Source organism: Trichinella spiralis (genome assembly GCF_000181795.1).
Source record: "Trichinella spiralis strain ISS 195 chromosome Unknown Scfld2, whole genome shotgun sequence".
NCBI classification, from domain to species: Eukaryota; Metazoa; Nematoda; class Enoplea; order Trichinellida; family Trichinellidae; genus Trichinella; species Trichinella spiralis.
The window spans coordinates 8,628,717-8,644,019 of record NW_003526941.1 but is presented as its reverse complement, the minus strand read 5'-3'; the positions used below and the strand labels follow the sequence as shown (position 1 = coordinate 8,644,019).

Here is a 15,303-nt window from a genome sequence, read left to right as displayed (position 1 = left end):
TATGCTTTGATGCAGTATGTGGTAGTTGTCAGTTGTGATGAGTGCAGGTGTGTTTTTGTTTGTTAAGGGTCACTGCAAATACACGTGTATGTATATGTACGCTTTTAAAGCTTGTTCCAGTGATGTTTGCTTGTTTAATGATGTTTAAATAGAGGTGAAAGTTTAACGCATGCCTAGTACTAGTAGTCTTTGGCTAACGAGAAGATGATGATTATCAGCAGTTCAACGAGGATACTGCAGTTCTGATATTTGAATTCGATGTCGAAGAATATTGAAATTTGAGTGAAAGTATTTTTCATTTAAATTAAATTACACACTTGACGACCGTACGAAGAAGAAAATTGTTCAGTGCTTGTTTGCTTGCTTGCGTTGTTCAGCTAGCTTTTTCCGCTTTTTCATTTCCTTTTTACCTTTGCGGCATTTGGGAAAAATTCGCAACCACTGACGACATTGATGAAGAGGATGATCTGCGATCCGCAGCTGTTGACTACGCCGTCGGCTATTCACAATTCCGCTTCGTCTGTCAGTCTGTGCAAAGCTCACTCATTTTCTTCGTGTTCTTGCCTCATAGATCAGCAGCGAATGCAGAGGAGGAGAGGGGGAGAAAGAGAGGATCCTTTGGTCGACATAAATAATCAACCGACGACAGGCGGATTGGTGATGCTGCCTCGTCAACAATGAAGCCGCGGCCGGAAACAAGCGCAACGTTTGCGTGCAAGCGTGTGGCGTTTATCGGTTGTTTGGTTCAGCACCTATTCAGCGAGAAAAGCAAAGGAAAGAGAACAGGATGATGATGATAATGATAATGATAATGGATAACAGGGGGAGATGGATAAAGAGGGAGAGAGAAAGAGCGAGAGAAAATTAATGAACCAGAAGATAAAATAAGAATGAAAATGCTTATATATTATCCGTTATATTGTCGGATTGCTGACGCTCATAAATAAAATTTCATTCTATTAGTTCAATCAACACACACACACACACACACATGCACACATCTATCCATCTCTTCCACTGACTGATACATCATCCCTGCTGCCCTGGATCATAAAATTAGAAAAAAATCTTCCTTGTTTATCAGAAAAAATATGAAAAACAATCAACCAAGCTTATAAAATAATTCATTATTTGTTTTTTTTATTGGCACATGAAAAAAGTGAAAATTTATTCAAATCGATCTTTTTAGTATTTGTAAAAGTGTCGTTACGCAGAAAGGGGTAGATATTTATTATTATTATTATTATTATCGTTAGTGTCTTTTTTTTGGTTGTGACAAAAATTCAGTATTAGCTGTTAGTTCATTTGAGAATTGGTGGCTTTGTTCAACAATTCAAAAAGCCCATCCATAAATTTGATGCAGAGACAGATGATTCTACCCTACTACTACTACTACTACTACTACCATTCATCATCAGTGTGTGGGGTATATTTTTTGCATTTCTTTTATTTGCAGATCCCGTTTCGTCAGCTTTGGCGTATCGGGTTTTCGTCGGTCTGGCTAGTATAGTAGTGGTGCTTTCGTGCTTGGCACGCTACTACGCTTTATAATAATAATAATTACACAAAGCCGACTGCTGCCAAAAGGCCAGCTTACGCTTTGGTCGTGCTTGCCGTTAGCCCAGATTAGAGATCGATGTTCAATGCTCGACAAAACTATTCCAACATTTCAATTTCCAACTGGGAGAGCAAAAATTTAAAAAAGAAAAAAGAACCAAAAATCTCGCATAGCATTTTACTAGACTAAAAATATGAATCAGTTGAAGTTTTTGATTTTATAGATTGTTTTTCATATAAATATAATAATGGAAGAAAAAACTAAGGCTAGGCTGAAAATTGGCCATTGTTTTTCCATATAAGTTTATATATGTATGAGAGGTAGGCTTTTGCATTTCTGCTTTCTTTGGTTGTTTTGTATGCAGTAGCTTGAATTGAAACGTACGAGGAAATGTTTTTCAAATTGACCGAAGAAGTAACACTTTGTATGTATGCATATTTTGCTTTATTTCTGTCTATTCATATATTTATCTGTGAAGCAAGCAGCGATTGTATTATGTAGCCTGGCGTGTATATTTTGCCTTGACACAGAATGAATTGTTGTTCTTTTCAATAGCTTTACCCTGTGACCGGCTAATTGGCCAACTTTGAAATGCCGACCGACGGCATTTTTACGACGGACGATCCGTCGAAGGACGACAAGCACACTAGATCAAGGTTCTTTTCTTTTTATCATTTTTATGGTTCTGAAAAATCTACAGTATGTTCTTTTCTTTCCGTCTTATATATATTACTCTTAAATGATAATTGATGAAGTATTTTACAAGAAATTGAAATTTATTCATTATTCTGTGTTTTTTTAAATTTTCGTTCATATTTAATATTGATGATCACTTAATTATCAGTAATTTGCAAATAACTGTTTTTAATTTGCATTTTTTTTCAAAATCTGGTCAAAAAAAGTATAAGCTGGCTGACTGTGTTCATAATAATTTAGTCGGTTGGTGATTAGCTTGTTGTTTGTTGTTGCTGTTGATTTAGTGTGTTGGGTGAAATTATTACGAGTAGTGAGTGAGTGAGTGAATAAAATATGAAATCTGTGTAGTCAGGTCTGTTGTGTTGTCTTGCATGCGTCATTGACAACAAGCAAGCGAGCAAGAAATCAGACAAGCAGAGAGGGTTTGTTTTATTTGAAAGAGAGGGAAGAATAAAAATGAGAGGCAAGTTTTAGAAGAAGAAGAAGAGGTGGTTGGTAGGTAGGTAGGTAGGTAGGTAGATCCAGCGTGTGCATCTTTATCAAAGATGACTGATCAGCATCGGTCGGTCTTGTTGGCTGTTGTGCGTTGCGTGTCGTGTCTGCACGTCTGCGTGTTGGAAGAGTGGAACGGGATTCGGCGGTTTCAAGCGGATGGATCTTGAATTCTTCACGCGCCGTTGAAGACGGATGACCCTTGTTCAGGCTCGAAAGAGCCGATCCTGACGGATTCAATTTTTCAATATTTTTCACAAACCAACAATTGGGCATCCTTGTCATTGTTGCTTTTTCCGTGCACAACAGCTACTACGTATCTTATTGCTGCTGTTTTTCGGAAAAGCGTAGCAGCAAACAAACTAAAACTGCAAACTTAGCAACAAACAAACAACTGGAATAATAGTAAAGTAGGCAAGCCCAGAACAACGATGATGGTGAATAAAATTATCCAACAGAAAAATAATTAAAAAAATAAATTACCTAATGGATAAACGACGGTTTAATAATTCTTCTCCATTGCATAACAATTACTTGGTAGCAACGAAATAATTTCTGCTTGAAAGGTTACTTAGTTCATGGATAATATTGTAATTCATAATGATAAAATAAGGTTGCATTTGCATTTGCAAAATAGTCGACTTGAACAATTAATTGTGCAATATTGTTGAATGCACATTTTACGCTGCTTTATTCCAGTCATTTTGTGGAAAAAAAATCTATTACAACACAAATACAATCCAAGCGCGTGCTTTTTTTACTTCATATACAAGCTCAAGCAGGATGAATGGCCCATTGATAAATGTACTTTTGAATTGTGCAGAAGTGAACCAACCAACCATGAGTAAATGTTGATGATGATTATTTCAGTGAATCTGAATTCAGCTAATCCGATCCTGACTTTGGAGATCTTCGTATGTTGTTTGTTGAGCAACGTGTAACCAAACGGATTTTTTTCATCTCAACGCTTTCTAGTCTAGTTGTTTCTTCTATTTGACTTTTCCACTGTTGCTTTCATCGTTAGCTTAGTTTGTTCAAAACTTGCTTTTCTTTTTTTCTTGTAATTTGTAATATTAATTTTAATAATAGAAATTTGTAATTAATTTGTTAAAATTGTAATTTATTTTTTTATGCATACTACTGGTATTTGTTGCTACTACTACTACTACTAACAATAATGATATGTTTTGAGCAAAAGTTTGCTTCTTTAATGGAAAATTTGTTCAAATTCAATTTGTTGTTTATGATTATTTTTATGTTGCAGTTGACATATTGTTTGTTATAAGTGACCATAAAAGATTGTTTATGCTTGACTACGCAAAATATCCGTTGCGTGTGTTATCGTCATGCACCGCCCATTGTTCTGTTGCTTTTCACCTAGTTATATGACAGATTTTTGATAGGCACAAGACGAATTGTTCGTTTGCAATTGCACATAGCTGTGCATTTTCGGACGAACATTATTGTCATACATCACCAAGTTAGTTGATGATCAACATTTTTTCCCTTGTTCAATAAGACATTTCATGATAACGATTATTTAATCGAATCGTTGCATAAGTTTACAAAAGTGATAACTTTCTGATTGTGGGCGAATTTGATTGCCTTAAAATATACAATCAGTAAGTAATTGGCAAATGCAAACCTACTGGTATAATAATAACAATAATAGATAAACAAGATAAACATTTTTGTTTTGATAAGTTATTTTGTTCTGAATTCAATGCAATTTGTATTGTATTATATTATTTTGGAAGTATTTAATCATATATATATTCCTTTTTTAAAGGTACAATTCAAGTGAAAAACTGGAAACCGTTGTCGTTTGAAGAGCTAACTGACGATCCTGATGTTGAAGTGGAGAATTTGCTGAAAGATATCAGCAATCACCTGACCTTACGCATCATCACCAAACAGTATGTATTTTCGTTTGTTGTTTTCATTTCAAAATATCCTCTGGAATGTCAGTCGGTGATTAATGCTCGTTCAGACGACTGGCGAATAGATAAATCACACACTTTTAGCATCATCGTCGTCATCAAAAGCAAGCATGTTCACTTGCAAAAGGAAAAAATAAAGAAATAATCTCTGTTGCTATAATTTTGTGAAATATGTTTTTATTTTGTTGATTGCATGTTTTTCTTTTTTGTTTTTTTTTTGAAAAATGTCCTCTTCATTCAGATCCGATCACGCAGTCAGCGATTGCTTACGTGATATGAAAGATCGTTTGCTTCAGACCATCTGGCAGAAACTACCTCAAATTGGGAACGATATCCATCTGCCTCAACTTAAGGTGAGCTTTCATTTCTTGTCACCTCGTTTCAATCAACTTTGTTATTTATAATAAACATCTGCTATTAGCAATTTTTCACACAATTCATGCTTTCGACAATATTAGCTTTATTTAGTTAGGATTTGCACCTTCCGTTTAATCTTTCTTCTCAGAGAATTGAATTATCGATCAGTAGTAGTAGTCGTCGTCGTAGTCGTAGTCGTAGTAGTAGTAGTAGTAGTAGTTCTTCATCTCGGTGCTCATTTAGATTTAGCATATTACGGATATTTTGCTTTTCATCTTCATTTTCTTTTTCTTTTTTCAATTTTCCATCACTTTTGATATTGTTGTTCAACACTTAATTATCAATCTGAATCACGTCTGAAATTTTCAACAGGTTTCAACAATGATAAAACAAAACTATATACACAGGCGAAGTTGATTTGTTTTATGATTTTTTGTATTCGGAATAATTTTCATTTGACATTGCTTTATTGAAATAATTTCGACGAAAAGGACAGATTTTATTTCATTTTACTTCACTTGATATTTTTTGGTTCGACGAAGTCAAACGAATTGTTTTATGTCAATTTATTGTTCAATTGTTAAAAGTATTAAAATTGATGTTGAAAGTTCAGCGGAAAAGTGTTAAATGTTTTTTTTTCTTTTTGTAATTTTAATAACTTGCATTTCTTTTGTTATACGGTAAATGTTATACGGTTTGAATGTGAGTAAAAGGTATTATTATACTTTGGTAATTTCAATGTTAATTTGACGAACGCGACGTACAGAATGAAGTTTTTTGGTTGAAAATTTAGGGATTGGTGACAAATTTGGTGCAAGGAGACGGACCCCCGGCTGTGGACGCGCAGCTGATGCATCTGTTCAACGTGTGGTTGGAGCAGTTGAGCAAGACCAAAATGAGCAGCAGTTTGCAGTCCCAGTGGCCGTCGTCGTCGACGTCGCAAAGTAACGGTGACAATGGCAGTACGGGTGTGGGCAAGTCGGGAATTGGTCATTGTTCAAGTCGATTCAACCCGACGTTGGAGATTCCGAAATTGGAGCGCTGGTTCCGCGAGACGCCGAATCCTACTCGTCAAAAATTGCTCCAATACATGACTCTGATGAACAACTCCAGCTACAGGAAGCACAGCAGCAAGATCACTTACCAGCAGATTTGCAATTGGTTCATCAACGCACGGGCCACAATGCGCAATCGTTCTTGGCCGAATCGACGTTTCGACGGTCAGCCGACCCGAGGCGGCCAGGAACCAATGGAACAAGGCGACTCTTGGCCATTGTCCAGCGGTGGCAGCAGCAGGACCGTGACCGGTGGTCGGCGACAGCCCAGTGCAGCAGCAGCAGCAGCAGCATCGTCGTCGTCGACATCGTCCTCGACGTTGACGTTGAACAGCAGTACCGGCGCCGGTTGCTGCGGCGTCGGCTCGCCTCCGTCGATTTCTGCCAACAGCCTGGGCGCCGTTGCGGAGATCGGCAGTTCGGTGGCGCCGGTGCTGGCCGACTTGGATTTGGACAGTGCCGGCGACGTGGGCGTGGCCACGGCAGGCGGTTCCGCGTCGTCACCGCAAGCGCAACAAGCGGGCAGCGACCACAGCAACGGACAGAGTCCGTCGGCGAGTTCCAGAACTTCCGGCGACATGTCTGTCAATGTCAAAGACGATCCGGATGCGGACCAGCAGGCGCTTTATTTTGGTCAGACTCTGGCCGGCTGCCAGAGCGCCGGCGACATCGGCTCGCCGACGTTGCTTGCCACCGGCGCCACAGAAAACGGCGGTACAACCGCCGGGTCCGGCTCGGGCGGTTCCACTTCCACCACGTCGCCGTTGTTCAACATCAGCGCCAACCGAACCAGGCTGATGTTCGACCCGTTGACCGAGTTGCCCATGTTGGAACGTTGGTTCGAGGAAAATCCACACCCTAGCTGGGTGCAAGTTGACCAATTTACTGAAATGTTGAACGTGATGCCCTACCGGCAGACTTATCCCCCAGTGTCATCGCACAATGTGAAAATTTGGTTCAAAAATCGTCGTGCCAAATTCAAGCGCAATTTGGTCGGCACCATCAAAGTGGTCGACAGCGGAACCAACGCCAACGCCACACCCGCTTCTGTATCGGGAAAAGGCGAACAAGCGGCGCAGGCGGCCAACAATTGATCCACCAAAATATTGATTGCTTGATTCATCCATTTATCCATTTTGATCACGGATCTTTTCTTTTCTCACTTTTTACTTCTTTTCTCTCTCTCTCTCTCTCCCTCTCTCTCGCTCTCCTCATTCAGCTTCTGCGCGCTACATCAGTTTCTTTTAGCAGCATTTATTTGTTTATTTAAAACAATTGTTTTCTTTTTTTTGCCTACAAAACTGATTCGTCTTATTAATTATCTACAACTTCTTCCGCTCTTTTTTCTAATTTCATTATTATTTTTTATTTTGCTATAAAAAACGAAAATTTTGCTCTTATCATCATCAATTTTTTTCACTTTTTCTTCGATTTCTTTCGATTGCTTTGCTTTATTCGTTTGGTTTTCTTTGTCTTTTTTCCACTTTTTTGCATATTTATTTATTTTTATGAAAGGCGCACATCCATCCATCCATCCATCCAGGCTCGGACGTGCCTGTGTGTTCTTTCTTGTTCACCCAAATGAAACACAGAACACGTTCCTCAGCATACCCCTGATGCACGCAGCTCACCTGCTGCTGCTGCTGCAGCACATGCACATGCACATTCATTTATTTATGCACATCATCTACCTATAAACAAACACGAAAACCCAACACATTACCATCTTCTTGCACACGCACTCAGACACGCATACACACACACACACACACCACACGTATATATATATATATATATACTTTTGCAATTTGCATTTTTTTGAGGAAGATTGATTGCTGTGCGGCCGAGCTATTATTTGACATACCGTTTTTGCCTTGCATTTATCTCATCGAACCAGCTGAAAACTCCCTGTCTCGCCGGGTGTGGTTTTGCTTGTTCGATTGTTTTTGTTTTACCATTATTTTTTCAGTTTTTATTTTTCATTTTCGTTGTATTTTTTCATTCGCGTGAAATTTTCATTCAATCATTTCATCTCTTCAAGAGACCAGAAGCGAGAAACTTTTGAACGATGGCTTTTTTCTTACTTTCTTTCAATTTTGACATTTTTGCACACCACTGTGAAAGCAACCATAAAGGGGTCCTCAATCGATATGATAATTTTCACTCATTCAACTGATGGTTCCCAGAATTTTTCTCTTCAACGCAAAGCAGCCGTTGGTAGACGGCGGCGCTTTGCTGTCGCTTGTATGCCGCGATACTGGACGGAATAAAGGTTGAAAAAACGCTTGTCAATTTGTTATTTTTCATCTGTTGTTTCACCATTGTCGTACTGAACTAATAATGCTGAAAATGAGTTTTTTTTTTTCTTAGGTAAATGTAAATTTTTATGCATTGGTCATACGAAAGAACAGTGCTTTCCATTTTGAACTATATTTATAATGCAGGCACACACATACACACACTCCACATACGCACACATGGTCACACACACACACACACACTGTTTTTACGGTAATTCGAAATGTTTTTTTTTTCCATTTTGAAAGGTCGTTGTTATTTATCACTTGAGTGCAATTGAACAGTAATAAGAAACCAATAAGAAAAACACAATTAAAGTTGCTAATTATTTTCGGCGGGTGTATTTCATTTTAATAAAAAAAGAAAAAAAAGTTTATTATTTATTATTTGCAGTGAATGTATTTTTATTTGATGATGATAATGCATAAATAAATTAACGTATCAAACTTCTGTAGTCATTAATTGATTTGAACTTGAATATATTTAATTTACTGTACAGGTCAGTCAACCTTACGGCGGAGGCGTTTCCCCTTGTACGGAAGTGAGCTGTTGTTTGTGTAAAAATATGTTTCTTGATGTTTTGAATGGATTCGGCTTGAATAAAGCATTCGTTGTCGCTTTGTTGATGTATACGACTAAAGAATTATTTGAATTTCAAATCAACTGATTCAATTTGTTGCAGAATTTTGATCATGCTGGCAATGATATTTTATTTAGCTGTCAAATTGGAATCACCCGCCACACAAGCTGATCGGCAGGTAGGATTGTTTCTTCTTTGTTTGTTTGTTTGTTTGTTTATTTGTTTGTCCGTTTACAAGTTCCTTTTTTTTATTACATGATCGCTAACTTTATCAAATACATCTGAAAATTTTCAATATTTGATCGTGAAAAGATAAGCGGAGATTGCATGCACGTAATTCATCTATTCACATTCTCACGAACTGTAAACTGCAAAATTTCTCTAATGGTGGCGTGGATTTTTGTTAATTTTTCATTCGCAGATTTTCATTCAATTTTTAATTTTTCAACATGAAAATAATGAGCCAACACATTCGAAGCATTTGTTCATATATTATTGAAAAATGAGTTTTGGACGACGAACGTTTATCATACTGCTTGCACATAATGATGCATTTATGACAATTTCATTTTCAGCTGACTAATGCTCTCTAGTTGTTGTTTGTTGTTGGTGGTGGTATTTGGTATGTACGTTTCTTTATTTTGCGTTCATTAATGCGTTTGCGTGGACAGTTTGCAGTTGACGTACAATATTGTTAACTTTAATGTTGAATTTTTGTTTCAAATTCTTAGCATTTATCCGGAATATCTCATCGGCCTGTATTGATACTTCCGACTAGGCATACTTCTGCATCGTATTCTGTTGAGAATGAAAAGCTCAAAAGACAATAAGGCTGAACTGGAACTAACCGAAGAAGCTTTAAAACGTTTTTTGTTTTGCAATTGGCCAACGTTACTGATAATTAATCTTTTTTATCTTCAAGAAGGAGGTTTTGTTTTTTATATTTTACATAAATATAGGAAAGTTCTACATTATAAAGGTATGTATTCAAAACGGTTGCAGCAAACACAATTCATGAATTCAATTTATTTATTCGCAGTTTTTGCTAAGCAGGCTAAACGAACGAAATCCAGAATATCGATTGCGTTCATGATTCCAACCGGTGTTCCAACTTCGTGCCGAATATGCAGGCCCTTTCCTCTTCCAGAACCTAAATGTAAAATGTCACTTTTCTCTATTATCAATCACTCTAATTCTATTTAACTCTCTATTTAAAAGTACATATTCGTGACTTTGTTTTATCATAACAAAATGTTTGTACATTATCTATATTTAAAATTTCATTTAAAATAAAAGAAATGGACAATGAGAGAATTTCAGTTCAAAGTGAATAAATGTATGTAAATGCACCTCTGAGTGGATTTTGCCGATGGATAATGATGTTGAAAAAATTCAGGAACAGTTTGATTCGCGTTTTCGAGAAGCAGTCCCAATTCTTTGAAAATGTTAGCATCTTTTTCATTGCAGAGTGATATGGCGATTCCACTATTTCCACTACGACCAGTACGACCGACACGGTGCACGTATTCTTCAACATTGTTCGGCAAATTGTAATTGATCACATGGCCAACGTTGGGAATGTCCAATCCTCGCGCAGCTACCTAGAAGATACGAAGTCATGAAGAAGATGCATTGCACAGTTGTGTCAATTCCAACAACAACAACAACATACGGACGTGGCAATCAACAGTCTGGGTTGGCCAGAGCTGAAGGCATCCAAATTTCTCTCCCTGGCTCGCTGAGATAGATTGCCATGTACTGTTACCGCTTGGTGTCCACTTTTGTTATTCAAAAAGTAAGTCAATCTGTTCGCTTCATTTTTCGTTTCAACAAAAATTAAAACCAAACCTTCTCGTGCTATAAAAAATCGGTCGTTAGTCGGTTGCATTTGCATTCTATATTTCATTCGATTTTCAAATAGTTACTTCCACAGCTTACCTTGACAATTTAATAAATTGACCAGCGTTGTCACTTTGTCATTTTCATTTGTCCATATGAACTCTTGCTTTATGGACGCTGGTATAGTTCCAGACTCTCCGACGGACAAGAATGCATGATTTTTCTTCAAATAAGAACTAGCCAAGTGCTTGAAATTATAAAAAAAATATATATGGAGAGAACACTGTTTATGTATGTTTGTATAAGTTTTTAATTTTTTATCACATACTCTGATATTTGTTGGGAAAGTAGCGCTGAACATGATAGTTTGTCTATCAACTGTTTTGGGCATCTGATGCTGTTCCACAATTTCACGTATTTGAGGTTCGAACCCCATGTCTAACATACGATCCGCTTCGTCAAGTACAAGATATCTAGGAAAATGTAGGCAAATATGTGTGTGACTTTTATCAATATTTAAAGTGTATACTACTACTTGCAATTTTTGAGGTCTACTATTCCTTGATTGAGAAGATCGTTCAGTCGGCCTGGTGTAGCAACAATAAAATGACCACCAAACTGAAAACAAAATGTAGAACTTTTTTCAATAAGATTTAGATTTTAGTCTTCAAAATTGATAAAGCTTTTACTGAGAGATTTCTTAACTGATATTCATAATTTTCACTTCCACCGTGCAATATTGCAGTGTGAATGGCAGTACCTCTGCCTAAGCATATAGCTGCTTTAAATATTTGTCGACTCAGCTCTCGGGTTGGAGCCAAAACTAGTGCCAATGGAAAAGACTGAATATGAGATCTTGGTCCAACAGCACTCTGCTCCATCCGCTAAAACAGACACTGTACGCAAAGAGAACTGCTAGTGAATTTTTATTTGTCCTTACTGTTTGATAAATTTCGTTCGGAGTAGAAAGAATATGATGAAACACAGGAGCCAAGAAGGCCACAGTTTTACCAGAACCTGATGTGTAAAATTCAATTTATGTTTGTTTACATGTGTGAAACTGATTCATTATCAAAGGTAGAATTTTAGTTGGAATAAGAAGCTGTTCTTTTACAGAGTTTAGTGTACAAATGTTTTACCACATCTCACCTGTTTCGGCGCAAGTCATAACATCACGGCCAGCTAAAACTAATGGAATAGAATATTTCTGAACAGCAGTTGGCACTTGGAATCCAAACTTTTCCAAATTGTTCATAATTTTTCCATGAAAACCCATGCATTGAAACTAAAAATACAACATTGACAATTGCGGTAGTTTCATGGAAGTGAATACAAACAACTTGACAAATAATAGGGGACAGATGATACCTCTGCAACTGGTTCCGGAAGATTTTCGCCAATCAATTCTACTTTCACATTTCTGCTTGCAGTCGAAGAAGAGCAAAGCGATCTCAGTAGAATCGAGTATTTCGGTGTGCAGTAAAAATTGTTCCAAAGTCTCATGTTAAACAAATGATCTTCTGCACGTTTCTATTTGAAAATCTGTGAAGACAAGTAAAAACAATGCTGTCAATTTTTTGTTAATATAAGTTAGGAAAAGAAAGAAAAATTCTACACTGATATATGGTTTAAAATAACTTTCTGCTTCGTGTTGTGCTTAGTTTTACTCGAAATCGGATGGTTTTTGCCTATTTTGCTACTTTGAAACAACAGTCGCGAAGTTTTTCTTAATATCGTCGCTTTATTGATTTGTGAATTAAGCTTCTTACTGAAGTGAATTTAAAGCTGGAAAATGAATTTAAAAAACGATGTATAAATTAAAATTTATTCGAGTTTTGGCACTGACCTTGTCCTTGACAAGTCTTTGAGAAAAGAGTTCAAAATTCATGCGCGTCGAAATGTGTGATTACTGTAGAGTGTTAAAAGAAAATCTAGTACAATTATAATTTTGTGATATTTTTACAAAGTAATTACATTAAAAAGACATTCAGTGATTTGTTATTTATTACAAAAAACATATAAATTAATATGTAGCGTATTTATGAGCGTTTCAAACATGTATTTGGGCAATTGTTACTTGCATGTTTTTTGTTTCGATGTGTTTTTGCAACTTACTCCAGTTGTAAATTTTACTTACTAATTTTTACAAATATTTTACAAATAAGCAGTTTTTACAAATTTAATAACTTTCACTTATGCAATTTAACAATTTCAATTACGTTAGTTGCGCTGAAAATAACCATTAAGACTTCTATAACCACATTCATTGTTCATTTATTGATAAATATTAAATACACTATGCCTGTGTTAAAATTTACTTTCCAGTGTACATATAGATGGATCTTTTAATATAAATTTATCACTTTTTTTCATCAGGAAACTGTGCTTCTTCGTGTTTTATTTCAGCAATCTTTCTTCGGTGTCGTTCTATAGCTTCCCGATGAATAGCAATGTGCTTTTCATGATGAGCAACTTCTTCGTCCAATGTTTTTCGCAGTTCTTCAAGTTGCTTCTTTTGCTAAACACATTTTCAACATTCATTTTTCAAAACAAATGAGCTTGCATGTGCAAATAGACTGGTGCTGACCATTTTATAAAAGTACTCTTCTTCTCGAGCAGCTTCCAGGCGACCAAAGGCTCCACCAGCTTTACGAACCGTACCTCCACCGCCACCACCCTGGTAATAAAATTGTTTTACACAAATACAGATCCAAATGGCAATTCATTTACCTTTCCTTCTCCACTACCAGCTTGACCCAATTGTGAATCTCCACCGAAACTATAACAATATTTCTTTTATCTGTTAAGACACTTTGAATGCATATTATCAGCAGACTGTTCATGACACCGCCACTGCAGCATTTACAGTGTAAAAAGCGGAATAAGCAAATAATTGCAAGTATTTCAAGGGCATGCTTGGCTATGAAAAGCTTAACTTCATGAAACGATAGGAAATGATTACTTTTTGATGGACATCAACGATCGATTAACGGGTTGATGGCGCAAGCTAAGAACACCCACAGATGTGGCTATGCGCTGAGCCATATTTCAGCGTCAGAACTGAAATCAGAAACTACAAAAATGAAAAAAATCGGTCACGAAACAAAATTATCAGAAGCAACCTACCACTTCCCAAATAAAAAGACTACTCTAAAATTATTACTGTATAACAGATTACAGTAGGCGATTGCTTTTGTCAGGCTTCTTTGATTTTAGTCGTATTTTACTTTTTAAAAATTACACATATTAAAAAAAATTCATTAGTAGTACACTGAATTTGATAGTAAGTTAGTAGAAAGCGGTAGAAGAATTCGTACTTGAATTAGGGTTACTGTATTGATGACGTTAGTTACTTATGGTAGAAAATCAAGGAATGAGGGGAAATTTTGCGAATCTTTCATCAGTGCATCAGGCGTTGTTGCATGATAATTATAATTGAATGATGTTCTATTTCAGAAAAAGCATGTCAGTGCTTGAAGCACGATAAGTGCAGATTAGCACCGGCAGGGAAAGGAAAGAGAGACAGAAGTACTAGCAGAAAAATGACGTCAGTAGTTCTATGCAGATTTGATCAAAAGGTGTAATTGATGAATTAGGTTGCTTATTCGATCCTTGTGTTCTCAGGGTAGTTAGCATTTATCCGTGTTCCTGGGTAGCGGTTTGGGGAAGGTAGTAATGCTCGCTTTGTTCCAGCCTGGGCGAAGAAGAGATGAAACCATCGGTATGAGCATCTACTCCCTGTACCCAGTTTGTGCAAATTGCATAGTAGAAGGCAGCTCGCACTTGAATATTAACAAGGGTTACGGTAGTACGACGTCCTACTTGGAGAACTGGTTTGAGTGTAGCGTTGTTGGTGTATTTTGTGTTGGTTGCGTTTTCATTTCGGTGATTGTTGTTAGCTCGTTGTAGTAAAACATTTTACTGTATTGAGTGGTTGTTGATTCTTTTGTTTGGGTGTCGTCAAATAAGCGCGAGCGTGTCAAAAAGTCAACCCAAACCGCGATGGCCGCCGTATTACTCCTGAAACGCGATCAGACCCACCAACCGCGACTAGTGGGGCGTTGCAGCTGTCATCAGCATGGTTCATTTTAAAATTGAAAAAATGTTTCACTTAACCTCACGCCTCATCAGATTTATTTACACTTAAATATATTTGAATTTATTATTCAGACTATGATTATTTAAATATTAACCTCGTGACCTAATAATGCCGTGAAACTTTATTGTCGTAGTACTGTATGTTACTTTGTAGTGTACGTGTGTTGTTGCGCTGCGTAGTCGTTGAAGAGCAAGTCATTTGAAATTTGAAATTTGCGGAGCAATGGGACGTGGCCGAAAAGGACGTAGTGTGTCAAAAAGTGGTGAGCCAACGAGTGGTGCGCCAAGAACTGGTGAGCCAACGAGTGGTGCGCCAAGAACTGGTGAGCCAACGAGTGGTGCGCCAGGAACTGGTGAGCAAAGGAGTGGTGCCCCAAGAACTGGTGAGCC

At 37.2% G+C, this 15,303-nt stretch overlaps 6 protein-coding genes across 6 annotated transcripts; 3 read left to right on the top strand and 3 right to left on the bottom strand.

Moving 5' to 3' along the window:
• Positions 1-2,683: 2,683 nt before the first annotated feature.
• Positions 2,684-3,031, bottom strand: Tsp_06957 (conserved domain protein). Its single transcript, XM_003380762.1, has one exon. The coding sequence runs from the start codon at positions 3,029-3,031 to the stop codon at positions 2,684-2,686; it is 348 nt and encodes a 115-aa protein (XP_003380810.1).
• Positions 3,032-5,893: 2,862 nt separating this feature from the next.
• Positions 5,894-7,192, top strand: Tsp_06956 (putative homeobox domain protein). The gene has a single exon (XM_003380761.1). The coding sequence runs from the start codon at positions 5,894-5,896 to the stop codon at positions 7,190-7,192; it is 1,299 nt and encodes a 432-aa protein (XP_003380809.1).
• A 1,081-nt stretch (positions 7,193-8,273) lies between these two features.
• Positions 8,274-9,383, top strand: Tsp_06955 (hypothetical protein). Its single transcript, XM_003380760.1, has 4 exons — positions 8,274-8,370; positions 8,896-8,947; positions 9,079-9,154; positions 9,294-9,383. The coding sequence occupies exons 1-4, from the start codon at positions 8,274-8,276 to the stop codon at positions 9,381-9,383; spliced, it is 315 nt and encodes a 104-aa protein (XP_003380808.1).
• A 909-nt stretch (positions 9,384-10,292) lies between these two features.
• Tsp_06954 (ATP-dependent RNA helicase DED1) lies at positions 10,293-12,318 on the bottom strand. Its single transcript, XM_003380759.1, has 6 exons — positions 12,184-12,318; positions 11,965-12,100; positions 11,144-11,433; positions 10,915-11,038; positions 10,649-10,833; positions 10,293-10,577 (listed from the first exon to the last, which is right to left on the bottom strand). Exons 1-6 carry the CDS (start codon positions 12,316-12,318, stop codon positions 10,293-10,295), a joined length of 1,155 nt encoding a protein of 384 aa, XP_003380807.1.
• Positions 12,319-13,174: 856 nt separating this feature from the next.
• On the bottom strand, positions 13,175-13,860 carry Tsp_06953 (conserved hypothetical protein). Its single transcript, XM_003380758.1, has 4 exons — positions 13,778-13,860; positions 13,546-13,594; positions 13,403-13,492; positions 13,175-13,333 (listed from the first exon to the last, which is right to left on the bottom strand). Exons 1-4 carry the CDS (start codon positions 13,858-13,860, stop codon positions 13,175-13,177), a joined length of 381 nt encoding a protein of 126 aa, XP_003380806.1.
• Positions 13,861-15,136: 1,276 nt separating this feature from the next.
• Positions 15,137-15,296, top strand: Tsp_06952 (eukaryotic translation initiation factor 2C 4; the record flags this gene model as incomplete). The annotated part of the gene is made up of 1 exon (XM_003380757.1): positions 15,137-15,296. A coding segment is annotated over exon 1 (160 nt), but the record flags the coding sequence as incomplete, so codon positions are not given.
• Positions 15,297-15,303: the final 7 nt, after the last annotated feature.

What these genes read in the sequence shown, in the direction of transcription:
- Tsp_06955 (XM_003380760.1), top strand. Translation starts at nt 8,274, where the DNA reads ATGGTTCCCAGAATTTTTCTCTTCAACGCAAAGCAGCCGTTGGTAGAC. An exon ending in CGATACTGGACGGAATAAAG is followed by an intron (nt 8,371 to 8,895) that starts GTTGAAAAAACG and finishes TTTACTGTACAG; the next exon opens with GTCAGTCAACCTTACGGCGG. An exon ending in CCACACAAGCTGATCGGCAG is followed by an intron (nt 9,155 to 9,293) that starts GTAGGATTGTTT and finishes TGAAAAGATAAG; the next exon opens with CGGAGATTGCATGCACGTAA.
- Tsp_06953 (XM_003380758.1), bottom strand. Translation starts at nt 13,860, where the DNA reads ATGGCTCAGCGCATAGCCACATCTGTGGGTGTTCTTAGCTTGCGCCAT. An exon ending in CTGGTAGTGGAGAAGGAAAG is followed by an intron (nt 13,493 to 13,545) that starts GTAAATGAATTG and finishes TTTTATTACCAG; the next exon opens with GGTGGTGGCGGTGGAGGTAC. An exon ending in AAGAGTACTTTTATAAAATG is followed by an intron (nt 13,334 to 13,402) that starts GTCAGCACCAGT and finishes AAATGTGTTTAG; the next exon opens with CAAAAGAAGCAACTTGAAGA.
- Tsp_06954 (XM_003380759.1), bottom strand. Translation starts at nt 12,318, where the DNA reads ATGAGACTTTGGAACAATTTTTACTGCACACCGAAATACTCGATTCTA. An exon ending in TATGACTTGCGCCGAAACAG is followed by an intron (nt 11,434 to 11,964) that starts GTGAGATGTGGT and finishes TTTTGTTTTCAG; the next exon opens with TTTGGTGGTCATTTTATTGT. An exon ending in CTTTCCCAACAAATATCAGA is followed by an intron (nt 11,039 to 11,143) that starts GTATGTGATAAA and finishes TCTTATTTGAAG; the next exon opens with AAAAATCATGCATTCTTGTC.
- Tsp_06956 (XM_003380761.1), top strand. Translation starts at nt 5,894, where the DNA reads ATGCATCTGTTCAACGTGTGGTTGGAGCAGTTGAGCAAGACCAAAATG.
- Tsp_06957 (XM_003380762.1), bottom strand. Translation starts at nt 3,031, where the DNA reads ATGACAAGGATGCCCAATTGTTGGTTTGTGAAAAATATTGAAAAATTG.